Source organism: Paroedura picta, chromosome 12 (genome assembly GCF_049243985.1).
Source record: "Paroedura picta isolate Pp20150507F chromosome 12, Ppicta_v3.0, whole genome shotgun sequence".
Lineage (NCBI taxonomy): Eukaryota > Metazoa > Chordata > Lepidosauria > Squamata > Gekkonidae > Paroedura > Paroedura picta.
Genome location: NC_135380.1, coordinates 13,677,946 through 13,696,473, shown reverse-complemented (window position 1 = coordinate 13,696,473; position 18,528 = coordinate 13,677,946). Strand labels below are relative to the sequence as shown.

At 45.7% G+C, this 18,528-nt stretch overlaps 1 protein-coding gene across 4 annotated transcripts in view; it reads left to right on the top strand.

Annotated features, from left to right (window-relative positions):
- The window catches only part of GCK (glucokinase), a 38,493-nt gene that overhangs the window by 750 nt on the left and 19,215 nt on the right, over positions 1-18,528 (top strand). Inside the window, exon 1 of one of the 4 annotated variants that reach the window (XM_077305354.1) lies at positions 3,200-3,313. The exons of 1 other annotated variant lie outside the window; for it this stretch is intronic. In XM_077305354.1, the coding sequence (XP_077161469.1) occupies positions 3,266-3,313 (48 nt within the window). In that variant the 5' untranslated portion in view covers positions 3,200-3,265. Of the gene's footprint in view, positions 1-3,199; positions 3,314-17,985; positions 18,246-18,528 lie in introns of those variants that run through there. 2 more of the 4 variants (XM_077305355.1, XM_077305356.1) reach the window with 2 other exon arrangements.

Below are 18,528 nucleotides of genomic sequence, written 5' to 3'. Positions count from 1 at the left end.
TATTTCTACAGAAAGACCTGTTACAAGTGTAAAACTTAAATGGAAATATTACAAAATGTTACATCGCTGGCACTTTATACCTTCAAGACTAGGTCAAATATATAAAACGCATAAAGAGTTGACAGGCACTGCAGAAAATTAGTGTTTTTTTGTTTTGTTTTTTATGCAGGTGGTAGGCTTGGTCTGTCGGGGATTTTGGGGGGAAGCAATTATACAATCTGACTGATAATTATAAAATATCTATATTGTGATTCTCATATAATTGTATGAGGAGAAAAAACAATGTTAAGACAGGTATTATTGAATACAACATGGTGGAGAGGGGGTTCTTGGTTTCATAGGGTAGTCATGTTGAGTGCAGAGATCCACAGAATTTTGGTAGTATAAGCTTTCAAGAGATGAATTATGAAGAGCTTTGATTCTGAAAAGAGTATACCCTGAAAATCTTGTTAGTCACTAAGATACTATTGGAGGTGAATCTGGAATATTTTTAATGGTTTCCAAGTAGGACTTTTCCATATACCTTGCTATAAGAGAATTGCTTTGAAAAACTTTCCAAAGCTACCAGATATGAACAAATCAAGGAGGGAAGAGATTGGGTGACCAGATATCTGGCCCTGCAAGGTGGGGCCTTGCAGCGGCAGCAGCAGGTGGGCCACCCCTTCCCCCTCCTCCTCCTTCTCCCTCCTCCCCAACTCCTAGAAGGGTGGCGGCGGGGCGACAATGGCAGCGGCGGCGGGCCCTTCCTCCCTCCTCCCTCCCCGTCTGGCCTTAGGGCAGTGGCGGCCCGGGTCAAGGGAAGAAGACTCAAGGCCTGGTCCTGGAGGAGGCAGGGAGGCTTGGAGGAAAAGGTGGCAGCAGAGCTGGCCGGGAAGCCCCGCCCCAGAGTCCGGGCAACTTGGTTGGAGGCCTCCTGAGGCCAGGTACCTGCGCGGGAGCCTCCTGAGCCCGGGCTGTCTAGTGGGCTGCCTGCCATGCGGGCAAAAAAAAACATATATTTTTTTAATTTAATTTTTTTTTTAATGTACGAACTCCACAAGACATTTTGAGAACGCCGCAGGACACGGGGCAAATGCCCCAAATGTGGGACTGCCCCACCAAAGGCGGGAAGGATGGTCAGTTTAGAAGAGATGTGAAAGGACATTTATGACTCCCCCAAGCTTTTATTATCTCTGTACAGAGAGAAATGCCATTAATATGAAGACACCTGATTATATTTTGTGATATACCATGTGTGTTATTCGAGTATTAGTTGGTACTTATATTCATTTATTTAGTACTAAAACAATTGGCTGGGTGGAAAGTCAAAAAGTTTATGAAATGTTGTGGGAAGAGTCCAAAAGCCAAGATTACTTTGATTAAAGGAATGAGGAAAGAGAGGACGGGGTCATCTAGCAGAGATGGTAGAGGGAGCAAAGTTGGAAGGGAAACAGGGACATGGGAGAAGAGGTAATGAGATAAGAAAAGGGAGAGGAGAAAATCTCCTGAAGAGAAGGACAGGAGAGGTTGTACACTGCTCATATAAACAGTGAGCAGCTAAAGACAGAAAAGTGCACATTGATTTGAACTAGGGTTTCTAGGAGATGCTAGTTGACTATGATCACACATGCATCATCTGGACTGGCTTGGATGCCTTTGGGAAGATAGGCCCCCTCCTTCCCCACAGCATTGTGACGCTTCTATGCAGCACCCAGGTTTTCCTTGACTTTTCTATGACCTTTCCCAAATCTTTGCTGTGATGTTTTGGGAAAGATCCCAGCAAAACCAGGATGGGCCAGAATGTCTAGATTGTCCTAGTCCCACCCCCATGGCAGACATTTTCCTTCGCTAGTTCCTGTTGCAGTTATCCTCCACACATACCACCAATAAAATCAGAGTCCAGTACCACCAACGAAAGCCTTTTGAGGATTTTTTTTTAAATATCAGTAATTGACATGTTGACATAACAGTATGTTGGTATGTCAATTACTGATTAAATATAGAAACCTCAAGAGAAAAAGCTCCTGGTGGCTTTGGGAGGGACTTCAGCAGGGAAATTGCCATTTGGAAGTCCTGTATAAGCAAAGTATCCTCATGGTCCAGCTATTGTTTGTATTACAGAATTTTGCTCTAAACAGCTGGCGAGGAATATCTGCTCCTTCCATATTTGTAGCTAGGTGGGTAGGGATTTTTTTAAAATTAACATTAGAATCAATCTGAACAGGATATTCAGGTATGCAGTATGGCAATTCCTGTCTAATGTAGCTGGATTGCTGGGTTTGCAATCTATTAATAGTGCAAGCATGATGCTTGTGGGGCCACCTTAACTGTAGGTCTTTGGAATAGCAGCAATGGCACAGGCAATGTTTCAATCAGATGCTTGGTCCTCAGACATTCCCCCTCCTCTTTGCTATTTCCCGGGCTGGTTAAGCCTGTCTCCTTTATGCGGGCAACCATTGGCCACTTGGCAATGGGTTTCCGTGGCTCAGCGTCACTATGGGAGCAGGCCGGGTTGCTAAGCCTTGAAGTCAAGTGGCTGCCGGAGCATCAACAAAAGAGAGATAATGTGGCTGTTATGCCCGTCTGAATTAAGCCCTATCCCCATGGTAGCACTGTTCCGCATGACCACTTTAATGGCCAGGCCAGGAGGGGCTCAGGTGATGTAGGACAGCAACAGGATCCTGCCTATTTTGTCTTGGGACCCCCTGGAAGCAGCCTGTGTGGATGGCGAAAAAAATGGAGAACGTCACCAACCCAGAAAGTAAATAAACCTAATAGGGAGCTCAGAAGAGTAACCGAATCGAAAGGAAGTCAGTGGGTGGGAAAGAGGCATATGCGGAACTCCCATGCTCCGTTACCTGGGAGGAAGGGGGAACTCTCCGGAGTGGAAAGGGGTTGGTTGCTTTGCTTTCAACAAGATGCAGGCCGGCAAGAGAGAGCCTTGCACGATGGTCTTTCCTTCTCAATCGGCCACCAAGTGAAGCAAGGAAGGAGGCCAAACACACCCAGGTTGGGGCAGGGAGAAATCCAGAGACCCAAGGTAAAACGGAAGAGGAAGTTTTGTCACGTGCCACAGAACTTCAGAAGAAGAGGAAGCAACCTTATACATGAAATAAACAAGCTAGGAAAGTGGAATATCCTCAACAGGAAGAGCTGCCCTCTCTGCTCAAGAACAGCCAGGAGTGGAGTAGTCTTTCTAGCAAGAAAGGGGAGAAAAGGCGTATTGGCATCATCGTGCGGAAGACCGATTTGAGAGCTGTCCCCCTGGGTGTTGACAGCTGCCCCAATGCTGGAGCACAGAACTAGCAGGATGGACAGAGCCAAGAAGGAGAGGGTAACGTGTGTGTGTTTCCCCCCCCCCCATTTATTTTCCAACTCTAGATTTGTCCTGAGAAATAGAAATGTTGCGTATGGAAGACGGCAGTGATATTTACACGGGATTATTCCTTGGGCCCAGTGGATTGGGTGGCCTTGGGGATTTCTATGCGGCTGTAAATTCTCCAGCAGAAGAAAAGGCAGTTTTAGCTTCTCCTCCCCATTCCTCCCCGGAGGCTTGACACCACTGCCCCTCCCCTCTCAGCCATAATGGGCAGGTGGTGGAGCACAGCAAATAGGGGTGAGGAGAGACTGCCAAGGAAGAACGGGTGGGAGAGACGGCAGCCGCATGAGATCCTGTAAAGCTGAATTCTCTGTTTTGCAGCTTAGCAGCCCTGCCGTTGGAGGGCTCCACTAGTGTCAGGTAGAAAGACTTTTATCTCCTTGAACCCCCTTTTTACTGCACCGTATAGAACAGGTTGTTGATACTGAGTGTCTCTACAGATTTAGAGGTCGGTGTCACCTTCAAAATAGAGGCATCCAAAATATAACTTTGGTTGTTATTTGCCACTTGCATAGCACAGTTAGCGCGCGGTACGCGGGAAATGCATATAACGATAAAATGCAGTGGCGTTGCAGTGTAACCGTTCTTCAGATAGGCCTGGATCTGAATTATTAGCAGAGTAAAAACCTCCCCAAATATATGTTCCGACTGCACCTGAGCAATATAAGTGAAGACTGACTACTGGGTGGGATTAGCTTCCCCAAAACAGAATCTGGGTCAGTCCATCGCAAACAAGGTGGTTTACAATCTAACGGCCTCCTGCTCTTTTTCCCCTTTGAACCCGAAAGAATTTTCCTAGTCGCTGTGCAGCATGAAATGGCCTCTCACAGACTGTAACATGCAAACAATCTTGCCAGCCTCCCTTTCCTTTTGTTTATTATGATGTTTTCCCACCAGAGAAGCCAAGACAGCATATCCAGTTCTCCCTCGCACATGTTATCCTCGCAATGGAAGACGGTGGCAGGTTTTTATGGGCCTTGAGGGACCCGTGGGCCGCTTCTTTGTTCTGCCTCCTTTCTTCCCTCCCTCATCATAGGCATCAGTTTTCCTGACTGTGGCTCTGCTTCCTTCTTCACATGAACGCTGGCAGCTGCTGTATTGAGTTAGAGCAGGGGTAGTCAAACTGCAGCCCTCCAGATGTCCATGGACTACAATTCCCAGAAGCCCCCTGCCAGCAAATGCTGGCAGGGGGCTTCTGGGAATTGTAGTCCATGGACATCTGGAGGGCCGCAGTTTGACTACCCCTGAGTTAGAGCTCGGTCTACCAGATCGGTCTAGTCTATCTGGCTGGCATCTGCTCTCCTGGGTTTCGGGTCTTCCATGTTACCTGCTACCTGATCCTGTTTGAGAGGCTAGGGACTGAACCTGGGAATTTCTGCACACATGCTCCACTGCTGAGCCAAGGACCCACTGACAAGCATAGCTGTTGTCTCATTCCCCAATTGTGGCTCTGGAATGAATTACTTATGTTGATACGTAAGAGGCTGGTCATAAAATGCTTTTGACCTGATGGTCTGTGGTCCGTTCCGATTTTACTCATCTAATAGGGCAGTTGTAAGCAGGCTTACTTAGAATTCAGGATACCCATCTCCAGGCGAGGCCTAGCGGTCTCCAAGAATTACAACTCATCCTCAGACTACAGAAATCAGTTCCCCTAGAGAAAATGGCTTCTTTGGAGCATGGACTCCGAGGAATTATACCCTATTGAGGTCCCTTCCCTCTCCAAACTGAAGCCCTCGGGGGCTATACTCCAAAATCTCCAGGAATTAGCCTGGAACTTGTAAAGTGTTGGTAAAATTGACTATTGGAGCAAGTTAGTGACTTTGGGTAGTGGAAGTTATGCTTCACGGAGCCGGTAGACAGGGACTGGTTGGGGCATCTTTATAAATACTCTGGAGAACAGAAGTGGTGGGGAAGGGGAAGCAGGGGCAGCGGAGGCTTTTGAAAATCATCACAGTGCTGCTCCATAATCATTTCTCTTCCCCATCGCACATAGTCCCAAGAACTGCCCTCCGCCACCTGGTGAGGAACTGGCAATCTCAGCTCTGCCTGATTCATGTCCAGTAACCAGAATTCCAGAATAGCAACATTAAATTGCACATTTCTGTACTTGTGGCAGAAAGGATTGGCAGTATCCCGGGGGTGGGGGTGGAATTGGGATAAGGAGGATGGTGGGTATCGATGCTGCAAGAAAAGGAGCCGAATTGCTCTTTTTAAAGAAGAAGACAAAAATAGCAGAGAGGGGCATTCTAGCACAGCAGTGTCTGCAAAAAGCTCCTTTCTCTAGCATCTAGCAGAAAAGTGATGGATTCTGACTGCTCCATCTTAGAGTCTTCTCTCTTTCATTTGTTTATTTATTTGCTTTATTTATACCCTGCCTTTCCCCCTAATAGGGATGCAAAGTAGCTCCATGGCAACAGAGGGTGTGGCTGTGAGAATTCCGCAGATTCCTCTTTGAGTCAGATTACAACAAGTAAATTTGGGTGCTTCTGACAGCTGTTTTATGAGCAAATAAGATATACACAGGTTCAAAGCACGCTAAATGGTGTGAATTCCACAAGTAGGGTCCCAGAAATGTCTTAAATGCATGCTATTTATAGGTTCGTCCTGATAAAATGTATGAATTCCAAACGGATTCAAAGAATGATTCCTTTTTGGCTACCCTTGACCCTTACGTAGATCTATGTGCTCTTGTCTGCTTGCTGACATAAAAGTCTAGTAGTTGCAAGTTGCTGAGCCAATAGCTGTTAAGTGGAGTAGCCCAAGCACTTGGGCGTAAAGGGATCTTTCAAACATTAACTCTGTGGCAGCAGCAACCAGGAACAGCAGACATGTGGCAGGGTTAAGACAGCCATGCTCCCTATGTAAAGAAAGGGGAGTTCTTAGCTCTCTCTAACTAGTCAGAGCTTTGCACCCCCCCCCCCCCCAACACACACCTCCAAATTTTAATGTGCTGACTGGTTGGACCTGGAGGAAGCAACCAAGTGGTAAACCTCAGGAGACAATGAATCAGGGATCCTCTTTCTTGGGCAAACCTGTCGCAATGATCAACAGCCAGACAATAATAGCAGGGACGGAGGAGGCCTTGCTCTAGCACTGCCAGTTCTGGGTTGGGAAATACCTGGAGGTTTGGGACGTGGAACCTGAGGAGGATAGAGCTTGGGGAGGGGCATGATTTCAGCATGGGATGATTTATTTATTTATTTTTGCATTTATATACTGCTCTCCCTTGCCGCTCAGAGTGGCAATGGCATTCGCGCCTCCCCCCCCTGGTGGCACGGCGCTGGCTGTGTTGTTTTGGACAACTCTGCTCCTTCAATATAGGCCAGTGTTTTAGACTGCCCTATTCCACTCCAGAACCTCATGTAAACAGGAACAAGGCAAAAGGAAGCCTCTGCTGAGCTACGCAGAAAACCAGAGTCCTTAAACTGTGCTCCTATTTGAAACTGTGCTGCCTTCCCTTATTCTTATGTTCAGCATCAAGGACACAATATTGCTCAGCTCATTTCTTCCTTCTACTGTATGTGTAACCCAAGCCTAAATCATGATGAATAGGAAATAATCACTGCTCTTCCCATTCCATAATCTCTCTGTCCTTCTGGACGATTAGCAGTAGCGCTTTTCCAGGAAGTATGTACCTGGATGTTGGTTACTGACGATTAACGTTATTGATGCGTTCGTGTATTCATGCATATAGAAATTAACAGGCTAGGTCATACCACTAGTAACAGCTTCCTGGAATGGAGATTTGGCTGCCTTTAAGAACTCTCCAGTTCCAGATTTGTTTTATTGTAGGATGTCACACAGGCCGTTTTTACCGATCTCCAGGTATTTCCCAACCCAGAACTGGCAATGCTAGAGCAGGGGTAGTCAACCTGTGGTCCTCCAGATGTCCATGGACTACAATTCCCAGGAGCCCCTGCCAGCTAACGCTGGCAGGGGCTTCATGGGAATTGTAGTCCATGGACATCTGGAGGACCACAGGTTGACTACCCCTGTGCTAGAGCAAGGCCTTCTCCATAGGTGCTATGGCTGTGTCAATCATTTCAGCAAGTCTGCATAAGAAAGGGTATCCCTGGTTCATTGTCTTCGGAGGCTGTATCACTTGGTTGCTTCATCCAGGTCTAACCAGTCTGTGCATTACCTTATTGTCCATGTTGTATTCTACCTTTTTAAGAGGCTATCCCAGTGGGCCTCATAGTAAGCCAGAGGGTAGGAGGGACGCAATCTTCTCTTCTTAGTCTTTCTGCTAGCAGCTTGTGAGAGTGCCGGGCCCAGTAATAATCTGCAAAACCAGTCCAGGATGACCCTAGCCTTGAATATTAGAAACAGAAGATTCCTAGGAATCCGTTTTGAAATTGTTTTGAACATTGTTTTCACTGGAATAAATCATTTCACCATCGCCAGCTTGAGACTTTTTTCTTCTGCTTACATTACGGCTGACGGGTCTTCACCTGTTAGAGCCCCAGGGGATTTGCCATTATGGGGCATAAATCAAGATGGAGGGTCCAAATTCTTCCTGGGGTTTTATGTCCCACCCCCCACCCCCCAAAAAAAGTGAAGAGTTGTCCTCATCTGGAAATACTACAGCTCCACCTGATGAGGAAGTCTAGCTTCTGACCTTTGGAGATCTGTGTTGCAGACAAAGGTATTCTCCTTTATTATCGCTCCTCATGTTTGCGGATAAGCCTGACCTTCAAAACCAATTCCAGGGCCATCTGCCATGCGTTAGATTAAACCCTGCAGTGTCAAACACCGTTCCATGCCTTTCTGTTCCTTCCTAAGACCCTAGTGTCTTATGGGACAATATGCACCGTGCATTCTGACATGAGTTAGTTCAATTATTTTAATTAGTTCGCCCCTTCGTCACGGCAAGGAATGCGTTGTTGTTATCTTATCTAATTTAATTACTTATATATTTTATTTTATTTTAGCTGGTTGGTTGCAACCCGCCCTGAATCGCTACAGAGAGGGCAGGAAATAAATACAAACATAAATAAAATGAATGAACGAACAAATGAATGGACAAAGCGAGACTTCTATGGATGGGACATTCTTGCTTGGTATTCTTCTGGAAGGCAGTGGATGGGCCCAGGCTAGATGGTGGTAGTGCTCCAAACACACACCATATTGTATCGAGTGCTAATGGAGGCTGACCAAGACCTTGCAGTCGTGAGCCAAAAACCTCAATGCAAATACATTTCCTAAGAGTCAGCAGCTTTGTTTTGTTGCTGGGTGGCTACACAGTCTAGGAGGGCCTCTTTTGAGTTCAGGTAGTATTTGTCTTCAAGGAGATTGATTGTCTAGGGATTCTAATGGGGTGCTCTTTCACCTACTTTGCGTTTCCACATTGGTGCCTTCTGCTGTGGCTTCAGTAACAAAGCCGTTGCTGCTTAAAGTCTGAGCAAACATGGCAATGCACCTTTCAGCCTCTTCTCTACCTGCCCAGTGCCTCAGGTATGATTTATAGGGTTGCCATCCTCCAGTGGCAGCTGAAACTCTTCGTAGCATGGAGGTAAGCAGTCTTGGTCTTCTTCAGATGTTTGAAGTGGGTGGAATGAACTTCTGTGGATGGCAGAACTGCAGAGTACTCCATTCCTATGTGTATAATCATGTATACATGTGAAGACATAGTCCTATTGGGATCCCTGGGCAAAAACTATAAACGTATGCCCTATATTCTGTTAAATACAAATAGGCCAGAAGTGGAGCTTGACAGCAGCGTCTTCTCCGTTCCACAGATGCATGTCCATTATAACCCCTTCAGATATCTCAAGAGGGCTTATATGGACTGCTAACAGCGGCACATCAGACTACGGAGCAAGACCTGAAAGGAGGTCAACATGATTTGGGCGGTGGGGGTGGCAACATTCAGTCCTAGTTACCTGCATGAAAAAAACATGATGAGTTTATAGTGACCTCTGTGGTGGTTTAATCTGAGATGCTGCACCGTCAAGTAAAAAATAACAGCTCTTCATCAATAATTCTCACTGGAAAGCGAAGGGAAACAGTGAAACACAACAGTGACAAACCATTATCCCAAGCACAAAACATTCACATTTGACTGCTACTAAGATCTCTGTGATAGAAGCATAAGGTTAGGGCTAAGCTGCACAGATGAGTATCAAGGACACATGGATGGTGCAATGAACCAGATGGTGCAGGAAGACACGCAACCGTTTCATCCTCCTTTTCTGCCTCAGTGGTGCCAGACCAGACTCCAGGCCCAGAGAAGGCAGTTAGCGTAGGGAGGAAGAAGAAGAGTTGGTTCTTATATGCCGCTTTTCTCTACCCAAAGGAGCCTCAAAGCGGCTTACAATCTCCTTCCCTTTCCTCTCCCCAAAACAGACACCCTGTGAGGGAGGTGAGGCTAAGAGAGCCCTGATATTACTGAAGAAGAAGAGGAGTTGGTTCTTATATGCCGTTTTTCTCTACCCGAAGGAGTCTCAAAACGGCTTACATTCACTTTCACTTTCCTTTACCGACAACAGGTGGGTGAGGCTGAGAGAGCCCTGATATCACTGCTCGGTCAGAACAGCTTTATCAATGTGTGGCGAGCCCAAGGTCACCCCGCTGGCTGCATGTGGGAGAGCAGAGAATCAAACTCGGCTCGCCAGAGTAGAAGTCCGCACTCCTAACCACTATACCAAGCTGGGAGTTAACCACGCTTTCTTGCTCCTTTCTTCCCAAGCCTCTCCTCCACAGTCTGGAGATGTCCTGGAGCCCCCTCCCCAACCTATATGGGCTAGGCTTCACCTTGAGTGAAGCCCACAGCCTTCCCTGACCTCTTCCCCATTTGCCTGATAGTTTAGCTGGTCTGGCCCAGGTGAAACTACTGCAGGCAGGACCTTAAAAGGGCTGTACAGGAGCTGTACATTACCTGGCCTGGCAAATGTTGGTGTCTTCTTGGAGTAGCCCAACGGTTGGGGCCAGGGTCATAGCCGCTTGCTGCGGCTGGGGTACAGTCCAATCCCAGACAGCTCATGGCTGGTTTTGACTGCAGGTTACAAATCTATTCTCTGTACTTCTGATCTATTTGACACTGGAGATGCCTTTATTGCATAAATCCATGCCAACATGTGGATAATTTGTACACCAGTGTCACATAGGCACAGGGGCAGCAGATGCTGATGTGAAAATGCTCCATACTTGTGTAGCACCGCATGTTAAAACTCCCCACAGCATTGATTGCCTGCGCGGGAAAGGGTTTTTTGGGAGGGGCAGCTATTACAAGAAATATGTAATGGTTCAATAGCCTTGGCCTTTCAAGAATTCTAGATCATGAGTTGTCTGTAAAGCTTTAGCATCCTGTGAATTCAGCTATAAAATTAATCAGCTTTGCAAATACGGAATCTCCAGAGACCTCTGGGCTTGTGTGTTTGTTCATGAGAGAAAAGAAAGAGCTAACATGAAAGGGAAATTTGGATAGACTTCAACTTTGAAGGTGAAAAGAAGTTTTGGGGAAAACTGTTGTTCCATCTGTCGGCATTTAATGCTGATTTAAGAATATAGCCTCCCATTTCGAGGTCATCCGATGATCATGGTTTCCTGGACTGTGAAGGTAATATCAGATATCAACTTCTTGAATAGTACAGGCATTACCACTTGAGGCAGGATGGGCTTCAGCATACCTTGTCGTGGGGCATCTGCTAGGGCTGAAGGGACCAAGCCCTATGAAGATAGGTTGAGGGACTTGGGAATGTACAGCCTGGAGAAAAGGAGGTTGAGAGGGGACATGATAGCCCTCTTTAAGTATTTGAAAGGTTGTCACTTGGAGGAGGGCAGGCTGCAGAGGAGAGGACATGCAGTAATGGGTTTAAACTACAATGATATAGGCTAGATATCAGGAAAAAAATTTTCACAGTCAGAGTAGTTCAGCAGTGGAATAGGCTGCCTAAGGAGGTGGTGAGCTCCCCCTCACTGGCAGTCTTCAAGCAAAGGTTGGATACACACTTTTCTTGAATGCTTTAGGATGCTTTGGGCTGATCCTGCGTTGAGCAGGGGGTTGGACTAGATGGCCTGTATGGCCCCTTCCAACTCTATGATTCTATGTCTTCTGGTGGTCTCACTGCCACTGACCCGCTTGCCCACGTGACTTCTCTGCCCTTCCCCATATCCACTTGCTTGCATTCGCTCCACCATCCGTGCTCCCAGCCACCCTTGTTGCCCAGCATCATCAGGGAAAAGGCCCGTGGATGGTTCAGGCATCTATGAGCACGGGCAGTGAGAGGACTCACAAGGAGACAGGGGCACAGGCACACAATTGGCAGGTGCGAGCCATGAGCATAGGGGGTTGGTGGTAACCTGAGGAGTGGTGGTGGACCCTGAGTACTTCCTGGCTACGGTAAGGTTGCCAACTCCCCACAACCACCACCAGCCGGTCAGGGTGGATGGGTGGGCTGCAGATCCAGATTGGGAAACATTTGGAAATTTGGGGATGGTGGCCGGGATAATAGGGACCTCAGTGGAGTACAATAACATAGTGTCCACCCTCCCAAAGATCCATTATTTTCCAGGGGAACTGATCTCTGTATTATGGAGATGAGCTGTAATTCTGGCCGATCCCCAGGTCCCACCTGGAGGCTGCAGAAATGGAGAAGAGAAATGGAGAAACCCTCAACAGAATAATCTAAAATTGTTTATCTTCCATTAGCAGTCAAGAAATTGTGGAATGGAAGACTGGGTACTAGTTAGTGGCACAGCCTACATATCCTGTAAGTCTTTATTGAACATTCAAGACATTTATGTATGCAGTTTTCAAAATACATTTAAATGTATATCACTGAGGAATTTTATGAAAATGTGTTCATAACCGGTCCACGTTCTGGCATAACTTCTTTTTAAATAAATAGTTACTGCGTCTTTGTACAGCATAGCTTGTTTGTCAGCCTTCTTCTCCGTTTCAGCAATTTGCAAGAGCTGGCAGGTCATTTTCTTTGTTGTTCCCACCGAGAGAGTGGCATCCCTAGCCCAGCCTCCCAACAAGAGGCAGATAAGATATGAAAGAAATATGTTTTCAGAAACCTCTACTGTTGACTATTGCTGGTATCTTGGGTGGGCAGGATGATCCTGGGTCTAATTCCGCGTGACTAGTCCCACTTCATTTTACTTTAATTATACAGCTCCATCGGCCTAAAGACCATGAGCTGAATTACAATCAAACGCCTTATTCTTGTTTATGATGTGTTTTTGGCATACCTGCTAGCTGGCAGAAACCTGTGATCTCACAGTTAGAGCTCTGCAAATAACTAGAATGAAACTGACTGAATTAAAATCCATTAGCACACGCTGACACGCTCACACCTGGCTCTTCTCCAACACAACTGTGCAACCAAAAGGCACAGGAGAGCCTTCCTCTGCAGTCCAGGAAAGGGTCGGTTCATTAGCTTAAAAGGAGTCCTGTTTGAGCCACACATAAGCAGTATAAAATGGATTTGTCTTGGTATGGATTGGGAAACCTTAGCCTTGAAGCCTGGTCATAAAGAATAGCATATAGCAGAAATGTTTCATAAATTTCATTTATGTTCCTGTATTTAAGAGAAAAGCTTCTGAAGTGGACACATCTAATCGTCTTAAACTCCGCTTTTGTATTATAACAACTTCATCTTCTGTAAGTTGGTCATTTTGAATGTTTTCCTAATGCCCTGCTGTGCAGTTCTACATAGAATTGCACCCCTCTAAGCATATTGACTTTCGTGGACTTAGGCTGCGGTAACTGCGAAGGATTGCACCATTAGCCACTGCAGTTTGTCGAAGTATCTGGAAGGTTTTGCTCAGAGTGGAAAACAAGGAGGTATAACATGTACGTATGAACTCAGAAAATGAAATACAAGCAGTATTCAGAAATATTCTTCCATGCAGAAAGTGCTGGGTTTAAACTTTGGCACCTTCAGTTAAAGGTTCTGATGTAACAAGGGTTTGAAATAGAGCTTTCTCTCCCAGCCAGGGGAAAATACTAGCCAGATAGATCAGTGGAGGAATTCTTTATAACAGGGATTCCAATCAGGGCTCCTGAGTGCTCCCCTGGGACTCTCTGGCTTTCCCCCTATATCCTGTCTTAATGGACATGGTCACAAGCTATTCCTGGCATTGCTATGAGAGCAGGGAACCAGCCGCTTCCATTGACCTGAGGCTAGCATTCTTGCGTGATTACCTTGTCTGGGGAAGGGGAGGCACCTGGGCGTGTCCTCTTACCACAAAAGTGCTTCTTTCCTCTCCATCCCTTAGTCATTCTTGAGTGTAGCAGGGAGTCATGGCCATGACATCACTTTTGGCCTGGTTCCAGGGCTCCTTGAAGCCTGAAAAATATTTGGGGGGCTCCTCCGCAGTCAAAAGGCTGCATAACAAGATAACTTTGAATCTCCCTATCTCTACCTGTTATAAATAGGTCACAGTCTGTTGAAAAGAGACATGACTGCTGGCTATCATGTTTGAAGCAGGTAAAAAATATTTCCATAAGCCTGTGGTTTTCAAGCTTTTCACCACCAGCATTTTACCTTTCCCACCAGGGTATTTCTGCCACAGAACATCAACATTTTGCAGAATATTCTGTGAAGCCATCTGTGAAGCACAGGGCACGAGGCCATTTTGAGCCTCACTACTGCCTTGCAGGAATTGGTTAGCACAATCTGCTATAGACACTCTCCTGTGGCAGCACATCACAAGGAAATTTCTGTGGCAGTGGTCCAGCAGTCTTTCAAAGAAGTTTGTTACTGAGGAAACTTTGCTGAATGTCTCGGGAATGATAGCGTCCTCCAGAATATAGTTTTAAAAACCCTGCTAAGTCTCTCAGAAATTATAATGTTTTTCAGAGTATAGTGTGAAAACTAATGCTCAGCCACAATGGGAGATGCCAGGTATGTGACACACACATATACACGCACACAAAAGTGTGTTTCTCCCTATTTTTAGAGAGTTTGGAAGGATGTGAAAATGTTCTCAAAGTGGTACAGAGACCAATCTGAAAGAAGAAGCTGGAAGTCTTTTTCCAACTGACAGGCCATGAAATTTTGCATGAAATAAAGGAATAAATGGACTCTTCCCCTCTTGGCTATGTGGGAGCATGATGACAATGCATTTAGGACCCCAAGAAATTCTTCAGAACTAAGGAACATTTGTTGATCATTTCAGCTCCTTGGAAAGCATGTTTCTCACCGTAAAAAAAAATCCTGTAGTGAAAGTTGTAATTTAAGCCAGGTTTTCTCAACCAGGTTTTTGTGAAACTGTCGGGTTTCTTGACAATACCGGAAGGGTTTCTCAAATGGGTGGGACTTAATTATTTTAAATTTTATTTTAAAAATTTTGTTAAACATTTATTGGATGATATGACCATATCGGTCATGTTGACCTCCCCCCCCCACATGACCAGTGCTGGGCCTGGAGGTGATAGGAAGGGGCGGGACCCCACGGGACCCCAGGTATGTTCCCCAACCAAATTCTGACTATCGTGCCACTTCTGGAGTTTCTAAAGCCTGAAGAATGTTTCAGGGGATTCTCAATGACAAAAAAAAGTTGAGAAAGGCTGGTATAATTGGTAATTTCTTGTGTGAACAGGCAAAACTACAAAGCTCATTAAAAAGGTGTTACATATAAACTCTATAGTTTAATTTGGTTTAAAGTATGTCTAAAATATGAGCCTCTTGTGGCACAGAGTGGTAAGGCAGCCGTCTGAAAGCTTTGCCCATGAGGCTGAGAGTTCAATCCCAGCAGCCGGCTCAAGGTTGACTCAGCCTTCCAACCTTCCGAGGTCGGTAAAATGAGTACCCAGCTTGCTGGGGGGTAAACGGTAATGACTGGGGAAGGCACTGGCAAACCACCCTGCATTGAGTCTGCCATGAAAACGCTGGAGGGCATCACCCCAAGAGTCAGACATGACTCGGTGCTTTATGTCTAAAATAATTAACAACTAAAATATCATCCCCTCTATGCGCTTAGGCAAGGGCTTTATTTCCTTTGCCCTTGTTACAACTCTATAGATCACATAAATTTGTAGCTAAGTAATTCTTCTGCCCCCTCTCATGTCCGGGTTTTTTATTTCAAGTTCAAAGCCAAGCATTGCTTAATTTCAGTGACCAGATTTGCATGGACTGACAAGTCCTCAAATGAATGATATTTTGCCAGGAGGGAGAGAAGGCAAAATTACAAGGGGAGGGGGTTAACACAGGCGTTAAAGTGACTTTCAAGGTTGGAAAGCCCAGATTTGGGTTTCTATTTTTGCTCTTGTCTATTTGTACAGCACATGTAATTTTGAATGGCTTTGTTGGCTCAGATGAATGCCTCAGTGCCGCATCCTGGTAAATAATTAATCTAAGGCTGAAAATTCATTGAAGTTCGAGACTTAGGTCTGAGCTGTACAAACGACAGGCCAGGGGTCACGTGACTGAATACTCCTCCTTGGGGAGGGGGAAATCTTGGAAAATTAGCAAGGCTAGACTAACAGGGTAATAAAACAGGTTAGTTTTCTGTGCCAAGGGATTTATTCCAAGCCCATGAGCCTTCAGTTGCTCTGGTACAATCTAGACCAGGGGTAGTCAAACTGCGGCCCTCCAGATGTCCATGAACTACAATTCCCAGAAGCCCCTGCCAGCATTCGCTGGCAGGGGCTCCTGGGAATTGTAGTCCATGGACATCTGGAGGGCCGCAGTTTGACTACCCCTGATCTAGACATATATGTACCATCTTGGCTGAAGACCAATGATGGGGGGTCTCCTGCAGCCGGGATCCATCCCTGCTGGGTAGCCCCACTGCCCCAAGCTCATGGTCTCCACCTTCTCAATCGCTGCAGTTGGTCATGTTTCTAAGTCACGTTGTTGTAGCCTATTAACTGCATGATTATTATGTTCTGTTCTCAATTGGTAAAAGTGGTTTAATGTACATTCTATTTTATTGGCTCTACACACACCTGACCTTAGCCAATGTATGGGTTAAATGTAATTTTTTTACTCTGTTTAGTTGACAACTGTGATAGACCTATGTTTGTTTTGAACAATTTTATTGGTTCTATGTACACCGCTCCCAGACATCATGGGTGGTATATAAATTGAATAAGTGCCTCGAATATCTACGCAGTCATACCAAAACATACCCCCCGCACACACACCTACACACACAACAACAAATAACTATCCAATGAATTTATTGGGGAAAACTCATCATTTACACTTCACCCTGTTGGTGGAAAAAGGACTTATTGGCTTAAATCCACTGAAGAATTTCCACAAACAGAAGGAGGGGTAGATTTTAGCTGATTCCCCCTCTCACTGCAGACCCCCAGCTCCCCTTTCTTCTCTCTCTATATATTTGCCTACTTACCCTACTTTTCTTTCCTATGGCTTAAAATATTTAAAAGACAGAAAAACAAAGAGGACAGGTCACTTCTGAATGAGAACAGGTTTTCCTTGCTCTTTCTCTCCTATAGAATTACCTGGCCACCTGAGGGGGATGGAAGGGTAAGATGGCCAGATTCAGGTTGGGAAACTCCTTGAGGTTTGGCCATGGAGCCTGGGGAGGACAGAAACCTCAGTGGGGTACAATGCCATAGACATAGAGGCAACCCAAAGCATTCGTTTTCTCCAAGGGAATTTGTTAAATCTGTGGTTTCAGGAACACAAGCCACTGCAAGTGCATTTCCACTCTTTATTGACCCCAGCTCAAAGGTACAACTGAACTCAAACTGAACTGAGGGGGGAAAAAACCCAAATACCCAAATATATACACACAGAACAATAGAAAGTTCCTGCTGCTGCTTGCTATTGGTTGCTTCCGCTTCAAACAGACTGGATTCCACAGTCAGGATCTGGTCGCGCGCTGCCCAGTCATAATTGCAGAATCACGATCCTGCCTTGGACCTCTTGCTTGGTTCTCAGCAGAGCTGCATACACAACCAGAGCTATCTATATAGTCTGGAGATGAGCTGTAATTCCAGCTGCCGTCCCAACTTGGCCAGCAGATTCTCCTCCCAACTCTAGACCAGGGGTAGTCAACCTGTGGTCCTCCAGATGTTCATGGACTACAATGCCCATGAGCCCCTGCCAGCAAATGCTGGCAGGGGCTCATGGGCATTGTAGTCCATGGACATCTGGAGGACCACAAGTTGACTAACCCTGCTCTAGGCTATGGGAGCAGGACTGGGGGGGGGGAGGCATTTGGGGCTGCAACAGTGACAGGGAAGTGGGAAATTCACACACCAGAGGCAGAAATCCCTTTTGCCAGTTGAAATTACTAGTGGATTTCCATATAATGTTGGGAAAGGTTCCATACGTCCTTAATCGTTCTGCTGCTAGGTTTTTTTTTTTAAGTTTGAAAACGATTGTGAAGTGAAAATGTATAGTGTTGCTATTGTAAATAGCCCCTCACTCACTGCATCCGCCTCTCCCCCTTTGATTTGCAGCTACCACAGTTGTATTATGCTTTTTGATGGGGGAAATAATCTGACCTGTGTGTGACAAAACACATACAACAGAGGTTACTTTTCATGACAAACACCCTGGGAAGTTCCTTTTATCCTAAAGAAATACAAAAGCAGAATTGCCCTGCAGAATTGCCTAGACTCTTTGAAATGCATCCTGTCTGTGAGTGTTTCAGATAGTGGGCCTTCATTTTCTCTGTTGGCCATTGTTGTTATATCAACCTCCTCTGCTGGTGAACCTTTAATCTTTTCTTTGATTAGAAAGGTTGCCATCCCTATCAGCAGTTCCCAGCCTTGAACTTCAGCAAACATGCAAGTAAAAGAGGCAGAGGCTCAGACTGTCTGCTCAGTTTCTATGCAAGTGGTCAAACAGGAAGCAGGTTCCTCCTGACTCTTCCCAGGACACATCAAGAACTAAAGGACCATTTGGCAGGTACTGATTTGCCAATGACAAAGACCGTGATTGAGATCTTCCAGCTGGTAAGGGCTCCTCTCTGCAAAGACCCATTTTCTTAAACCTCTTCTGCTGTGTTTTAAAGGGATTAGTTATGGCTGGTGTTGAATAATTCCTCTGTACCCCGGGAAGGGGATTCTATTTGTGCTTTCCTTTGAGCAACATTGTACTTATGGGAAAAGACCAATTTGTCCAGCAGCTCTTTTTTATGTTTTGTTTTTTGGGTTTTTTGCTTCTTGTCTAATTGATCCAGCGTTGCAGAATCAGGAATTCATGCTGAGAGCCTCTAAAAACTGAAAATATATATTA